The 17,138-nt window shown below is 42.6% G+C and overlaps 1 protein-coding gene across 3 annotated transcripts in view; it reads left to right on the top strand.

The window, feature by feature from the left end:
* The window catches only part of NKD1 (NKD inhibitor of WNT signaling pathway 1), a 127,084-nt gene extending 110,876 nt beyond the window's left edge, over nt 1-16,208 (top strand). For all 3 annotated transcript variants that reach the window (XM_082232960.1, XM_082232959.1, XM_082232958.1), the window contains 4 exons: nt 1,720-1,867; nt 2,398-2,482; nt 6,805-6,935; nt 7,549-16,208. In XM_082232960.1, coding sequence (XP_082089086.1) covers nt 1,720-1,867; nt 2,398-2,482; nt 6,805-6,935; nt 7,549-8,123 — 939 coding nt within the window. In that variant the 3' untranslated portion in view covers nt 8,124-16,208. The remainder of the gene's footprint in view (nt 1-1,719; nt 1,868-2,397; nt 2,483-6,804; nt 6,936-7,548) is intronic.
* Nucleotides 16,209-17,138: the final 930 nt, after the last annotated feature.

The raw sequence follows: 17,138 nt of genomic DNA, 5'->3' as shown, positions 1-17,138 counted from the left end.
GTCTCCTACCAAACAGCTAGCTGGCATTTTCGCTATGTTGTCAAAAGGATGGCTCTAAGCTGTCAGAAGATTTTGAATGATATTGCTTGCTTGTGTGTATGTACCTGCTTGTGACCAGAGACATAACTCACCCAGTGTGTTCAGAGCTGAGACTGAAGGAAGAGTTCTGTGGGATAGATGGACACTGGCATACTATATATTAAGTTAGAATCAGCGTATATATGGAGTCATTCTGTTAACTTCAGTTATAACTCACAGTAGAGATTGAACCTTTTTGGCTTTTAATTAACCTGCCTTTCTGGGCTCGAAGGCTCAAGGTCTTATCTCCTTTAAAGCCATTTGCTCCGGTGGTTCAATGCCTTCTGGCATGTCATGCAAAAAAAAGTACCTAAAACTACTACAGGCAAAGCACTGGACAGCTATTATTTTACCATTCTTTCCTAAAACTTGTCAGATTCTCTTAGGAAAATAAACACACACACATTTTGGGGAGCTCATTCAGATGTAACATTTAGTTCTCATGGAATTCCCTTCTATAACAACACCTCCAATAAAAGGTGGTTGCAATGAATTGATACAGGCACCTCGTCAAGGGATGAATCTCTGAGTGGCAACCAGATCTTTGTTGAATGTCATTGGCAGGATCATTCCTGCAAAAGTTTAGAGGATATCTTGTTGTAACATACCTTTTCCATTTCTCTGAGCTCATGTGATTATTTATTTACTTCCTGCATCTGTATGTTGCCTTCTTGCCAGCACACTTTTATGTACATGATGGTTTTAAAATATTTGCTTGGGGTTTAACAGACATGACAAAAAACTAAGAAGGGAAGGGGAGTGATTGAAAAATATGGAAGTTCAATAACTGTAACCACTGCATGGTTTGAGGAGGAGAGGATTAGCCAGGTGGTAGTTCCCTCCTGTCTTACGTTGCCACAGGTAAATGTCTCACCTCTCTCCTTCTACTGCACTCAGAGGAAAGGCTGTGAATGGAGGTAGTTGGGCAAAGCCGAGCCAATAGGGTGGACCCTGCTGCCTTGCCCCTTCCTCAGATTGAGCCAGATGGAATTGCTGGCTATAGAGGGAGATTATTGTTACCTCACAAGCCTATGGAGTCTCACTTCTTCCTCTTATACAACCAGATGGGTTTTTGGTTTTTAATTGGCATGGATGTTGCTTCAGGGTCAGCATGTGAAAGTCTCACTTTGCACTGAAGCAAGCTCTCGACTGGCAGGCCCTCCAATACTTGCACAAAGTAGGGCATCAATATCTCATTGGCTTCAAGTACCCGGAATTAGTCCAGGGACACAGAAGAGACACAGAGAACTGATAAGTGAATGGGTATGGTTGGTGTCAATGAGGAGGCAAGCTGATATTTGTGTCATTAATACAGTTCATTAATTGAAGAGCCATCGTGTAAGTTAAAACAGTTTGGACATAACTTTTGCTAACTGTAACAAAAAGAAACCCCCAAATTGCTCAATAACAGCATTTGAAACAGACATCTTACGTCCGTAAATCACAAAACTGGCCGTCGTCTTCTTTCCTAGACACTCTGTCATTGATTGAGCTGCTGTGATGTCACAGAATGTAAACGCATTGTTGTGGAATTGTCAATAGTAACAAGTGATTTTCTTTGAGCGGGGAAAAAGCATCTCATTCTTTATTTCTGTTCTTAACGCATTTGTCTCCCTCTGCTTGTTTCATCTTTGATTCCAGGACATCACCAGCTTGCTTCATACCATCTATGAAGTAGTTGATGCTTCAGTAAACCACTCTCCCAGCTCCAGTAAAACCTTGCGGGTGAAGCTCACCGTAGCTCCAGATGGGAGTCAGAAGAAGAAAAGTATCCTACTGAACCATGCTGGTAAGAGTTTGATTCTGAATTTCTGATGGCGGATTTGTCAACTCATTATGCAGAAGCATATAAAACTGACTTACCAGGTTGGTTGTCTGTCCATCTAAACCAGTTTTGCCATCTCTGATGGGCAGCTTTTCATATCACCTACTGCCTGATCCTTTTAACTGGAGAATCTTTTTGGGATCCTGATCCCCAATCTCCTTTAAATCACTTTTGTCCTTTTACCCCCAAACATTTCACCCCCTCCACATAACACAAAACTAAAGAATGCTTCTGTGGATGCTGGATCTTCCACTCCCTCCAGGTGTGGTCATGGAGGAGATGATGTTCCCCTGCTCAGTTCATTTAAATGGTAGATGGCCCCCACTTGTTAAGCCGTGTAAGAATGTCAATAATAAGAGGGAAATGGCAAGATATAGCACTCTTGGTGAGGGAAGATGTTTGCTGTATGTTCATTCTGAAAACAATGGGGGAAATGGTTAAAATTATAACAATAGGAAAATGAACATGGTTTTGTGTGTGTGTCGTGGGGGCAGATCTTCAGAGCTCGAGGCACCGAACGGAAAGCAAGGCCAATGAAGAGCTGAGGAGTTGTGAGAAGAAGCAGAGGGGCTCCCTCAGGTGAGCTGGAGCAATTCTTCATTTGTCTCATGATTAGGGATCTTTAAGGTCAGCCCTGAGAGGCGTAGGATTTAAAATTTGTTTTTTAGGCAAGCCTACTCATGCCTGTCATTTTATTATGCATATTTTATTTTTAAAGCTCTACTGGTTTTTTCTAAATGCTATGTCTCCTTGTTGTTTTGATCTTCATATGCATGTTTTATTTTATTTACTTCTTTTTGAAACCATTTAGAAGTTTTTGTTCATTAAGCCTTATATAATTCTTTGCTAAAGAAAATTCTTTGCTAAAGAAGTTGGGCTTACATCAAATGCTGCTGTGTCAGCTTGCTCCTATGTTGCCATAATGATGCATAGAATCTTGGGGCAACATGGGTGGAGCCTATCAAACGCGGCCTTGCCACCTGATTCGTTCATCGCCCAGCCAGGAGATAATCTGGTGAGAAGGCCCCATCTGATTGACTGCGCCCTTGTAGTTACAGACTTCCAAACATTACAGGCTTAACAGCATGCTCCATTTCAGTAATGAGGTGTCCAGCTTTCTCCAGACCTTGCTTCAGAAGCTGCCTTGCCAGCTGCTGCCAAATCCTGACTTCACTCATGAAAAGCTTATTGATAAGGAAATACCTATGTTTCAACCACTCTTTAAAGCCACCATCAATCTTTCTTTGCTTGCGCTGCTCTCTTGTAGGTATTCCCCATCTTAAGATATTTGCCAGCTACAAGTAAACACATGTAACTTACCTGCATGCTACATACAGGACTCATAATTGTATGCATCGGGGCAGTTTCAACTGGGAAAACCGTCTGGAGGAAAGGGTTAACCTCCTTCCCACCCCCACTGCTAAGGTCCCGATCCAAACCAGAGCCCTCTCACCTCCTGGCAACTGCATTTCACAATAAAGGGGGTATCCATAGTTGATCTTTTGCAGCAAAACTGACAAAGACCCATTTGGAACCTGAAAGGCTAACAGATTTATAGCAGCATGAGTTTCTGCTGTCAGGCAACAACAATGTACAGTATGAAGATCGGAAGCAGGATTTCTTGTGAACCATTTAAGGAAAATGATGATCTGTGCTTTAAAAAGAATTTTGAGAAATGCCCTTCAGAGAATAATAAAAAAGTGAGTGAGTGAGTGGGTGAGTGAGTGAGTGAGTGAGTGAGTTATTTTTCTGGTGTGACTCAGGGTGCATCAGTTTCCAGCAAAGCAGAGAGACAGTGGTCTCTTTCATGCACAGCTGCAGGTATACTTGCAGCCTTGAAAAGATTAGATAAAACAGGATTTATTTGAAGTTGTATCTCCCTGAAGGAATGCACAATATTGTTTTGGATGCCAGTCTGGGAAGAGACCTTGTTTCCCTGAAAAACATCTTGTCATGTTGTTGGCAAAGATTAGCAAAGAGAAGCATTTGGCTAAGATTTGCCCCAATATCATGCCTTTTCATCAGTTTTATTCATGTATTTTTGATGTCTATCCCACCTTATCCTCGGGGCACTGTGCAGGTAGCAACACATTTAAAATGCAGCACAGTGAAAGTGCCGAGTTGAATGCCCGCTTGCCATCTAAAAAACCATTGTAGAACAGATTAAAACAATCCTATATCTTCTTTGCCTGCTTCTTTGTTTTTTTTACAAGCACTATTATAGAACAACAACAGCGTCTGCAGATATTCTCAGAAATGGGCTTTGGTGACTTTGCACAGTTATGGGCAACTGTTGAGACCCTCTCTCTATTTCTGCTACGGCTCTTTGAACCAGGGTGCTGTAGTGGTTAGAGTGTGTCACACTAGTACCTGGGAGACCAGGGTTCTAGTTTGGGTGACCTTGGGCCAGTAACTGCTTCTCAGCCTAACTTACCACCCAGGGTTGTTGTGGGGATTAAATGAGGAGAGGGAGAACCATGTTTACTGCCTTGAGTAACTTGGAGAAAAAGGTGGGCTATAAATGCAATAATTGGAATGTGACTGGTATCAGGAGCCAATGGTGTGTCATGAATAGGGATCTAAAGCTTGCCCCAGGCTTGAAGGGGAGCCCTTGACATATTATCCTCTATGGGCCCATTCCTGTACCCCACACCCACTCTATGGGCTTATCTGGTAGCAGCATTGATCTTTCAATTGCTGCTGGGTAGCCACCATTTTATATCTCCCACAGTGGCCCCCAAGATGGCGTTGCTCCACAGCAATGTAGGAAGTTTAACACGGTGCCTTGTATCCGCTTATTAAGGGTGGACCCCCCTCACCATTGGACCCTGCTAGGCCTCTGATTCCCCCGCAGTTGCCTGAAGATGCCAGTTGCTAATGTTGGTCCTGAATCATAGCATAGTCCAACCTTGGACGAAAATAATCAAGACAACAGTCAGATAGCATTTTTACAGAAACTTGGCATGATGCTCCTAACCAGGAATTGGGAGATCTCTTGATCAGGATTGGCCCACTATGTTTCCTGCCAGAGTGGATCAGCAAATAATGCCCCCTGTACAAGTCAAAGAGCATAGTACTCAAGGTAGCCAGGTTCTTATTCTTACACCTGAAAACATCCTACAAATGCCTCTTCCACATCCTGGCTGTAAAAATACAGTGAAACCTCGGGTTGCGGATGTAATCTGTGATGGAGGCACGTCCGTAACCCACAGTGTTCTGTTGGCACATGCACGTGACGCGATTTGGCGCTTCTGTGCATGTGTGAGCGGCGAAACCCGGAAGTAACCCTGAACACGTAACCTGGAGCATTTGTAACCCGAGGTACCGCTGTACAGTAATAAATTCAGTGGCTACCAATTTGCTATTGAGAGGGGTATGTGCACAGAAAGTCATCTCTGTTGCATTTTGTTGTTGTTTAGTCCGTTAGTCATGTCAGACTCTTTGTGACCCCATGGACCAGAGCACGCCAGGCACTCCTGTCTTCCACTGCCTCCCGCAGTTTGGTCAAACTCATGTTAGTAGCTTCAAGAACACTGTCCAACCATCTTGTCCTCTGTTTGATCTTCTTGCAGTCCATGGGACTCTCAAGAGTCACCTCCAGCACCATAATTCAAAAGCATCAATTCTTCAGCAACCAGCCTTCTTTATGGTCCAACTCTCACTTCCATACATCAGTACTGGGAAAACCATAGATTTAACTATATGGACCTTTGTTGGCAAGGTGATGTCTCTGCTTTTTAAGATGCTGTCTAGGTTTGTCATCACTTTTCTCCCAGGAAGCAGGCGTCTTTTAATTTCGTGGCTGCTGTCACCATCTGCAGTGATCATGGAGCCCAAGAAAGTAAAACCTCTCACTGTCTCCATTTCTTCCCCTTCTATTTGCCAGGAGGTGATGGGACCAGTGGCCATGATCTTAGTTTTTTTGATGTTGAGCTTCAGACCATATTTTGCACTCTCCTCTTTCACCCTCATTAAGAGGTTCTTTAATTCCTCCTCACTTTCTGCCATCAAAGTTGTGTCATCTGCATATCTGAGGTTGTTCTGTTGCATTTTAGCAGTTACACAAATCTCCTTGAAAGGGTCAGGTTTGTGTCTTTTTTTTAAAAAAAAGACTTGTCTGTTTTTGTTCTTTTAAATAAATTGTTTACATATGTAGACTTCGTTCTGTTGGGACTTGGTGCATTTTATTGTGCCACATTCTTGGCCTCATCGTTGTTAAAGCTAAGATTCTTCCCATTTTTCCTTTCCTTGTTTGGCTCATAAATGACTGGTATTTCAGAAATTCATTCTCAGGAAATAACTCTGCTATATATGAAATGGTACTGCTTGAACAGGAAAGAGAAATGGACTTATTCAGCCAACAGTTGATCCGGCTTTATTAAAACTATTTTCCCCTCCAATCAGGAGTGTGTTCTTTATCTCCTGGAGTTTTTACCTGCAGTCTCCCCTTTGCCAAATACATTAGGATGGCGAGGGGTACCCCATGGCCAACTATTATTATTTTAAGTATTTATATCCTGCCTTTTTCCCAAGCTGGGATTGAAGGGATCTTACAACATTTTAAAACACCATTGTAAAATACAAAGTAATAAAAGCAAACTTGTTAAAAATAGTAAAATACTTAAAATTGTTTTGAAGCATTGGTCTGCCTAGCTCTGTCTGCCCTCCCTCCGAGGTCTGTTCCCAGCTTCCTGTGGGTGCTGGGGCCCCAGAAACATTACATGTGGGCTACTATTGAATATGGCATTGCAAGGAATTCCAGCAAGGGTGAATTTTGTAGGAGCATTGCTCTCAGAAGCACTGACTGTCTGTAACTTCAAAACAAAGCTTATCATTTCAGTGTGTGCTCACTGATCTGGATATAATAATATGTGCATTGCAATTTCCCTTCCTTCTCACAGGTACCACCATGGTGAAGCCAAAACTGAACAGAATGGATGCTATCGTCATTGTGTCGATGAAAACATTGAAAGGAGAAACCACTATTTGGATCTTGCAGGAATAGAAAACTATACGTCAAAATTTGGGCCAGGTATATTATGCATTTTCTATAATTTAGCTGCTCTCTAGAGAAGCTATTGTAATGATCTATAAGTTTAATCTCTCTCTCTCTCTCTCTCTCTCTCTCTCACACACACACACACACACACACACACACTTAATATTTATTTATTTATTATTGGATTTTTCCTTCTTTTTTTAGCTGTTTGTGTTTTAGCTGTAAGCCACCGTGAGTCCCTGTCAGGGAAAAAGTGGGATATAAATGCAATAATAATAAGAATAATAATTTAGATCTCATCTATTCCGACCGTCCTTTTTATTGTTGTTAAAATTGGATCTTTAGACTTGTAGCTGCTCAAGTAACTGGAACCCAGTGAGAACTTGAGAACTAAACTAAAATTTCCAACTCTATTAACCAAGTGTAAAAATGATCATTAATACAGCTGCTAGGGAGCTGCTTTTAAACAAACATTATTATTATTATTATTATTATTATTATTATTATTATTATTATTATTATTATTATTTAGCTCATCCTCTGTTTGGTACATTGGTTTATTTTACTTCAGCTGCTTCCTGCTTTTGTTGTCATATCTGTACTTAGAGCCTTAAAATGACCAAGTGCTCTACTTCTTGTTTCTCAGGATCACCACCAGCGGCTCAAAAACACGACCCTCCCATCCGAGTCGCAAACCAAACAAGGTCCCGTTCCCACGAGCCAGAAATCTTCCACGCCCACCAGCGCAGATCGCCAGCAGCGGACCCCGGCCACGTCAGTTTGATGGAAGCCTCCTACGCAAAGCTTGCAGAGATACAGCAGAGGCTGCGGAGCCAAGAGGCGAGCAGGCATTTTGCCAAGTCTCCCAAAGCTCAGGGCAGAAATGCCTCTTCCGCCAACACGGGGAGGGCCGTAAGGAGTAAGCCTGCCCAAGGGGCCTCCGTGCCGATGGCTTCCCCCACCACGCGGCTGGGCCCAAACCTCCCTTATCTCCCCATGCAGCCTCAGCCGGCTTACAAGAAACACAAGCAGAGGGCCAAAGAGACTCACCAAGTCTGCAAAACCTTCCAGCCCCCCGGGACGGTTTTCGAAAAAGAGCACGTGAGAGACCTGCCCGCTGTCATCTTGTATGAAGGCCAAGTGGGGCAGATGATTCAGAGACACGAGCACCACCACCACCACGAGCACCACCACCACTATCACCACTTCTACCAGACATGAAATGGACCCCCTGCTGCCGTCCGTTAGCGAACCATCCCGATATGAAGGAGGCCTTTTTAGCTGCCACACTCTGGAAGAACAGTGTTCTTCTTATTAACCTTGTTGCTACTCCATTAATATTCTGCTAGCACCCATCTTAGGAGTTATATGAAAACACTAAGATTAATAACAACAACAATAATAATAACCTAACACTATTTATATTATGTGGGACTGTGTAGCTTACTTTATTAATTTGTGGATTTAAAGTTTGGCTTGTACAAGAACACCCGTGCACAAGAGCAAACAGCCATAGCTATAATCACGAGCAGTGCTTGAATGCAGGTTGTCAATGCACTTCTGGCAAGGATCCCTTCCTCCGCGGTAACTGGAAGAGATGCTGCAAAACAATAAGGCTATGACACCCAGCTTGTCCCATTCGTTGCCTCATTGCACACAAGCCCATCATCAGGGGAGCAATGTTCGAAGGTTCTGGACTCCGGGAATATAAACAGCTGCTACCTCTCGTATAATTCAGAACTTCTTAATGATTGTATTGTGCTATGTCGGGGTGGGGCTGGGGGGGTTGTTTTTATTTGATTGCATTCATGTAGCCTGTATATGTTTTACTCCTCACCTCCTTGCAAGCTATATCTTAATATTAATTATGTGGAAATAACTAACTATATTTGTCAACAGAGCTACGTTTTTCAACTTATTTTCCCACCCCCTTTTTTTACCTTTTTTTTTTAAACAGACACCTTTACGGTCTGCTTTATATATTGGGTACTATTTAAACATATATTTTCTCTTTCTTATCGGCTGTTGTGTGTTGGAAAGCCATCATTAAGGAGCATGTTCCATTGCAGTCTGGATAGGGGCTCTTCAGAGGATCTGTGGGGTCCTGGCATCATTAGAGTGAAATAGGCCTCAGAGGCAAGGGGGCGTAGGTAGACTGCACCCATTTATCCCTGTTCACAGTCACCACTCTGAACAATAGCAAGAGGTTTGCACTCGTTTGTAGCATTCCTCTCTTTCTCACTGTTGCAAAGGCTGCTTCTGTAACCCTCAGTGAATTGGATTTTCCCTTCTTGGGTGTCAATCTGTGATGACATCACAAGTTGGCTTGTTGCTGGCTTCAGCCAATCTTCTGTGGGTCTTCCTTCATCAAACACACACACACACACCACTCTGCATATCAGATGCCTTCTTCTAAATTTGCATTGGGCGCCATCTTGACAACAAAGGCATATAAGACAGCAATATTGTTACTCAGCTGGGGCATTGCTAACCTTCACTTTTCAGCTTATAGTTTTCCTACACGCCCACCCCCACCCCCCGTGTGTGCTTGTGTGTATGCATTTAATTTTGCAGGTTGCGGATTTCTTCTTCTTTTGCTTGGTTCTCCTGCTCCTTCATTTCCCACATTGTTCTTTTAGAGAGAGTGAGCTGTGGACAGAATATTGCTTTTCTCACCTTTTAAACGTTGGCAAATATATATAAATATAAATATATATAAATATGAATATATATAAATATACACACTCTCAGGTACATTTTTTGTGTTTTATACAAATCTGTGGGTTGGTTTTTTTTGGAAAAAAATATTAACATTTTAATCTTAAAGCAGCGACTCTTTGGACATGCTCTTTGAACATACAAGTATGTGTGTTCCTTCACCCCACCCCAATCTCCCAGCTGCTTCTTGACTTTTAGTTCTGCAGCATCTACTACTTCTGCCTATTTCTTTAAAAACAAACAAAAATTATCTGTCTTCTGGTCTCCCCTTCCACATTCCTATCATATGACCTCCACCCCATAAAGCAGGTTAAGTCATGATGTAAAAGGTCCCGACTGTCTGTCAAAGGAGCAAGCATGGCCAAAGAGTTGTTAAGCTTGATTCCCTGCCCCCCCCCCCCGCTCGGGACCAGCAGCTAGAGAACACTGGGCCAAATTGGTTAGACCATGGTGCTGAGAATGCAAATGTTGCAAGTTCGATCCCTGTATGGGACAGCTGCATATTCTTGCATTGCAGGGGGTTGGAATAGATTGTCCTCAGGGTATCTTCCAACTCTACAATTATATGATTCTATAAAATCCTAAGAACAGAATAGCCTGCTGGATCAGACTAGTGCTCTGTCTAGTCCAGCAACTTGTTCTCACGGTGGCCACCTAGATTGCTGTGGGAAGCCAGCAAGCAAGATCAGAGCCCAATAGCACTCTGAGGCATACCACCTCTGACAGTGAAGGCAGAAAATATACTTTGTGGCTAGTAGCCATGGAGAACCTTATCCTCCATGAATTTTTCTGATCCTCTTTGAAAGCCATCAAAGTTGGCCACCATCACTAAAAACGGTGTCCTGAATCTTCCAACATTTAGCTTCATTTGATAAAAATCCAGCTACCCGAGGAGCTCTGGTTTCCTCACTCAGAGGCAAGAAGGCTACATGTAGAGGGGGGCATTATGAAGACAACCAGACTTGCTGTCTGTCTGGTGGCCCTTGGCTCACCACCCTCTACCCCTTCTCATTAACCCACTAGCATTCTTGAGCCTTCATCTCTCTTCTTCTACAGCAGCCTTCCCCAACCTAGTTCTTGCCTACTGTTATTGAACTACAGCTCCCATCACACCTGACCATTAGCCATGCTGGCTGGGGCTGATGGGAGTTATAGTCCAGAATATTTGGAGGAGGCTGCGGTACAGGAACTAGGATCAGACCAGAGTTTCTCATCTGGCTCCGCCAGCAGACAGCTCTCTCGTCTTTTCTGCATAGCACCCATTGCCCCCCACACAAATGAAGAGCTCCTTCCTGTAAGCAGCAACAGTAAACCCTCCTTGCCTCTCATGTGGGAACCAAAACACACAGTGGTGCGTTTCAAAAGGAGGGACTCTGCCAAGACTTCTGTTGCTGTTCCCATTGCAGTTAAGGAAGAAAGTTAAAGAGCTCCTTTGCCTGTGGCCTTGACCCTCACTGGAGTAGGTAAGGAGGTGAAGGCAATGCTGCTGGCCCTTCAGCACTTGGCCATCCCATTAAAAATAAGTTGTCAAGCAGAGCAGCAAAGGGAGGAGACCGTTTTAGGCTTCCTGCTCTAATCAGGTGGCAATTTGGCGTTTACAAGAGAGCGAAGGATTTTGAAGAAGGGGGTGCACAGTTTGCTGTGTGCCTTTTGCAGAAGCTACTAAAAGGAAGATCTTGGGGAGGGGTTCTAGGGCTGCACGTCCCCTCTGGCCACAGTCCTTGGCCCCTTTACCAGTCAACAAGCTAGTAAGCCAGGACCCCTTTGTTGCATTTGCAAGTTAAAAGGAAGTCTCTGACCACACACACACACAAACAAACAAAACTGTGGATTTTTTTTTAAGCATTTACTTTTGCTTTTATCTTCTTTCAGTATTTGTGATTGTTGTTGTTTACAATATTGTGAGATGTTCTTCCATTTTGAAAAATACTGGGGAGCCCCAGCTCAAATTTTGATCAGTTCAGAATGGGATGTTCTGTTTGAAGAAGGAAGTGTGATGTGTACAGTGACGCCAAATACATTGAAGAGTCTGACCTGGTTGTGGTTGGTGATCAGAATTAACACTTGTTCATTAGTTCTACAACTCTTGTCTCAAAAAGAAAATCTAAGCAATGTTTTGCTCTTCCTTTTAAAACAAAACCAGCCATGTTTTACATGAGTGTTATTTTCCTTCTGTCAACATTTGGTCCAGTTATGTCTGGCAATATCTTTTAAAGTGTGTTAATCTGCGTGACAGCTAGCCCATTTGGTTTATCCTTTGAATTTCTAAAGTTAAAAAAAAAATTATTTATATGCTGAATTTTTTTTGTATAGAAAACTGGGGAGGGGAAAGTTGGTTAGAACAGTCTTTACTTAACCACTGAGTTGTTCTAGTCTATTTTGCTGCTTGTGTTATCAAACCCTTCCTTTCCTCCAATGTATATATAATTATGGACTACAAAAAAGAAAAAAGGCATATCACATGCCTAGTAGAAGGAATAAGCTTATTTATATGATAGTGTTAAACAAAGTCTGATGTATTCAAGTGATTTTTGTTATACTGCATGCAACCCCACGAGTGTAACACATTCCATTGGAGAAAAGATGCCATGTCTTTAGGTTCTTAAGAAAGTGGTGTTTGTCGTTTCCTTTCCTGTTTTCTTCCTATCTGTTGTATGTTTTCCACATACAGTCAGGCAACTCCAACAATGCAGAAGAACATATCTCTCTTTGACTCAGAAAGAGGTAAAGAAATTGCATTAGCAATGGTTTTAGGGGTCTTTATAGGGGACATGGGTGGCGCTGTGGGTTAAACCACAGAGCCTAGGGCTTGCCGATCAGAAGGTTGGCGGGTTGAATCCCCGCGACAGAGTGAGCTCCTGTTGTTCGGTCCCAGCTCCTGTCCACCTAGCAGTTCGAAAGCACGTCAAAGTGCAAGTAGATAAATAGGTACCAATCTGGCGGGAAGGTAAACGGCATTTTGTGCGTTGCTCTGGTTCGCCAGAAGTGGCTTAGTCATGCTGGCCACATGGCCTGGAAGCTGTCTGTGGACAAACACCAGCTTCCTTGGCCTATAGAGCTAGATGAGCGCACAACCCCAGAGTCGTCAGCGACTGGACCTAACGGTCAGGGGTACCTTTACCTTTACCTTTAAGCAACACTCCTCCCAATACCCCCTCCCTTCGGCAATCCGTTTTGTTCAGGAGAGAGTCATGGATGTGTTGGCTACAAGATTTTGTTGGGTTAATCCAAGCATTGGCAGTGTGTTTTGGGGTGGTCTTAATCTAACCTTTAAGATTTTTTTTTTTCCTGGATAAGCACCTTTTAAATCATTTTATAGGGGATTATATGTATGTTGTTAGGGGTAAAGGATAGAAATCAACTCAAGGTTGTGCAAGGAGAATGCCTCTCAAGGCTGGTTTTGTGTAGGTGCAAAATGGCAGTGGCGTGATGTGAATGGTTGAATTTGCTCTTGACCAAAAGTAGCCAACACACAGGACAGTTGCCTAGTTCTCATTGTGGTGGCAGTGAGCTTGCTTTTGAGGTGCATTGTTTTATATTGCCAGTTGGAGGTTCAAATGCCTGAAAGCTTTTCCATAAGATAAAAAAAATTTCCCTTGAACCTTGGCAGGTAGCATGCTGGGGAAAAGAAGACTATGCTGGAACCATAAAGTTGCCAGAAGAGCCCTGCTGAGTCAGACCAAAGGCCAGTCTAGTCCTACATTCCATTTCCCATTGTGACACCTGCCTCCCCTAATTGCCTTTGATAAGTCCACAAGCAGGGCAGCTATGCACCATCTAGAAAAAACCACCACATTACAAAAAGTTCACAAGGTGTCCTGAACCCCTGGCCTGCAAGTCAGTATGTCAAATCCCCAGTCCAGTTTTAATCCACATGCCCAGTGTCCCGCAGAGATCCTGGCGCCATCAACATGGGTAGTTGATCAGGAACCTCAGTTCTGCCCTTTTTCACTTTGCCTGCTGATTGCAGCATCTGGGCTTGATGAGCCATGTGACCCTCACCTGTTCCAAGCCTACTCCAGCTGAGGAATCACAACTCTAAAACTAGTTAGCCTCACCTGGCCAGCTGTTGGCCCTTGCCTGCCTCAGCCTCCTGGAACACATCACCCACTGCTCCCTACACTTCAAAGCCCACCATGTTCATGGAGACAGGGGTCACTCTGGCTCTGTTGATGAGTCCTGCTGCTCTGGTTCCTGTGCACTGACCCCCATCCCTTCATCATCCTCCATTACCCTGTGAGTACTTTCTACACCAATCTTCTCCTTCCCCATTCCAGCTTGTCCCAGTCCTGACTACACCCCTCGCCAGGATCCCCTTCCTCCTCCCTGTTAACTTGCTTGTTTATGACACGAGGGTGCAGATTTGCACAAAATGTGCATATGTCACATGTCCAAATGCAAATATCGAAAAATTCAAATAGAAATTAAATGGTAGAAAGACTGGCCAGGTGATATGTATTCTCTCTAGGGATGGAGGTAGAGATTTTTTTTGGTTCACATTTAAAGGCAAAGTGAAATGCAGACATCCTTCGAAATGCACACTCCTTTGATTTTGCTTTGCAGTTTTCCACCCACATAATGTGTACAAAAATGCACATGCTTGGATAAAGTGTGTGTATGTGTGTTAATAAGAATTACATACAAATATGCATTATATTGGGGAAAATTGTTTTGTACAATTGTGGACATTAGGGGAAACTGCATACAATAATGTGTATGTTAGGGGAAATTCATTTTAAGTCCATGAGGACTTTAAAAAAATCCAAATGGACTTAAGAACTGAAAAATCAGAAACTGAAATGGGCAGATTCACCCATACCTAGTGCCTGCTCAGACTGCAATCCAAGTGTTGATGAGCAGCTCAAGGCCCCTGTACTCAGTGATTTATCTTTACCCAGGACTTTGACCAGAAAACTCTTCAAATACATGACAGTTTCAAACAGAGAACTGCTCTCTATAAAGGACACACAACCATCCTTTTAATATCCCCATTACTACAAGCGCCAAGCAAATAATATTCAGTGGCCTATTACCTGGGGGTTACATAGAGTTATTGGTGTCACCACTGTGGGCTTCCTGGTTCCATGATGGGGCCTTTTCAGTGGAATGCCCTCCTGAGTGACATGCATCTGTCTCCCTCATTGCTGACTTTCATGAGAAATCTAAAAACATTCCTTTTTACCCAGGCATTTGATAGCAGACACTGTTCCTGACTGCCCTGAGATCACTGGTTGCTAATGTTCTTTAACTATTTAGAATAATGTTTTTAATGCTTTATCACTGCTGTGTTTGCCACCGTGGGTTCCTTCAAGAGGAAGGGCCGAATATAAACCAATAAATTATTATTAATATTTTAAAACCTCAATTTACGCTGTTAGTCACCTTTCTGCTAAACTAAAACATAACAAACAAGAGCCTGCCGGGTAAGGCCATTGGCTTATCTAGTCCAGCACCCTGTTCTCACAGTGGCCTGTGGGAAACTCACGTGAAAGTGGGACCTCTACAGTGATTTCCAGCAACTGGTATTCAGAAGCATTGCTGCATCTAACAATGGAGGTAAAAACACCTACAAATTGTCACTTTTCCACTGTTGGGCAATTCCATTTCGGGTGACTTTTCCCACAGTCAGGGGTCTCCCTGACCTGCTAATATGTTCATGTGTCTAAAGGGACTTTTTTGGATGTGAGCCTCCACCTGTGGATTGAAGTGGTACATCCCAGACCAGGAATTGTAATTAGGTAATTTTAAGACTGGATTTAATGATCTGACCAGGGGGGTGGGGATGAAACTCTGTATTGCATCACTTACTTAAACCAATCCTGCTGCATTTGAGGGTCATGCAGAGTGGGGGCCCCAAATACCAATCCTCATGACACCACTGGTTCAGACACAGGTTTTACCACCCAACTGGGAACTAAGCTTTCCTTCTTTTGAATCAACTGAGTCAGGACATTGAACCTGCAAGCTTCCAATGGCACTGTAAGTTTTTCTGTCAGAAAAGATGGCAGCAAAATGGCTCCCAGGAACGGAGGGAGGGGGAGAAGGTTCACCTTTTTTTCCAATCAATGGGTGTTTTGTTCTTGATCTCTGTAGAGCTAATCTTTCAAAGAATTTAAGGTGAATACTGAAGGAAATTAAACAGGGTGTCTTATGTGGGGGTTGGCTGGTTGAGATGTTTTGTTCACTTTCCAAAATGCAAACTATATCATGCTGAGATTTTTGTGAAATGCAAATGAACTTTAGTAACATGGCATCAATGTGCTTTTTTAAACAAACAAACAAAAACAAACTTATATCAGTTATGTAGAAACATACAGTATTTAAATACTGTCTTGCATTTGTATTAATGTGCATTAATTGTGAATAACTGAACATGTCATGTAGCACAGTTTATGTTTTGGGTTATTTTTTATTCACAGAACTCTTAAGCCTCCATAACATTTTTGTAAAAAAGGAAAAAGGAAAAAAAAGTTTGCTTTTCAGTATTTTGTATAGTTAATATAGATGGTTTTGACTAAATGCTTTATTTATTTAATAGCAAAACTGTGCCAAGAGAAACCCCTGTTAATTAAAAATTTTACTAGTTCAGACGTTTTCTCCCCTTTATTTTGTTAAGTTCAGCGTCATCATTCCTCCAGTTCTCATTTCATTTTCATTCATTTGTATTCTAGACTTTTTTATTAAAAAAAAGTAGAAGAATTGTTTTGGGCACATGATTGAGGACCTTCACTAATGCTGCGGCAAACTCTTCTTATATTGTGGTTGTTGCATTATTATTGGAGATTTGTTGGGAATGTAGGGGTTGCCAAAAAAATCCAAAATGCATTGTGGGGCGGGGGGTGGGGGTAGAGACAAAAGGCTGTTCAGGTCTGTATAAAATTTACAAGTGCTACTTTAGATATACAGGTGCAAATTTAGAAAGTTGCTTTACTTTAATTAGAAATAGACTGCATCTCACTACAGTGGGGGATACTTTGCCCACTTAGCCAGGTGCTAATAATAGGCAACATGTGCTTTCCTTTCATGGGAACCATCCATGCTATACATTTAAAGCAGTAACATAACCACTTAAACAGACTTTTCCTAAATAATCATGTGGAATGTAGTTTCTTAAAGTTGCTGAGAGTTGTTAGAAGATCCTTATTCCCTTCACAGAACTAAAGTTCCCAGGGTGGTTTAACTATCAATTTTTCTTCTCAGGGAAATCTGTGAGGGGAATAGGGTTTCCTAAGCAACTTTCAGCACCCTTAGCAACTTATGCTTCCCCAACTTTCTTTGTGGGGGCTTTGTGTGACTGTTCAAAGTGATAATCATAGTGTTTTGGTGCTGTTTACCTTTAAACCAGCCTTGGACTTGTCAGCCCATAAAATGGTGGGAGCAATGCAAAACCTGATTTCAGTTTTCAAAAAAGCCTGAGGCCTAGTCATGAACACCTTGAGAAGCAACCTGCCTCTTGAGTAGATGGAATCTTGATTTGATAACAGATTTCCCCAGATGGGGACAAACTTTTGATCGACC

The sequence above is a fragment of the Podarcis vaucheri genome (assembly GCF_965113315.1).
Source record: "Podarcis vaucheri genome assembly, chromosome: 7".
Taxonomy (NCBI): Eukaryota; Metazoa; Chordata; class Lepidosauria; order Squamata; family Lacertidae; genus Podarcis; species Podarcis vaucheri.
This window is presented reverse-complemented; position numbering and strand designations above follow the sequence as displayed.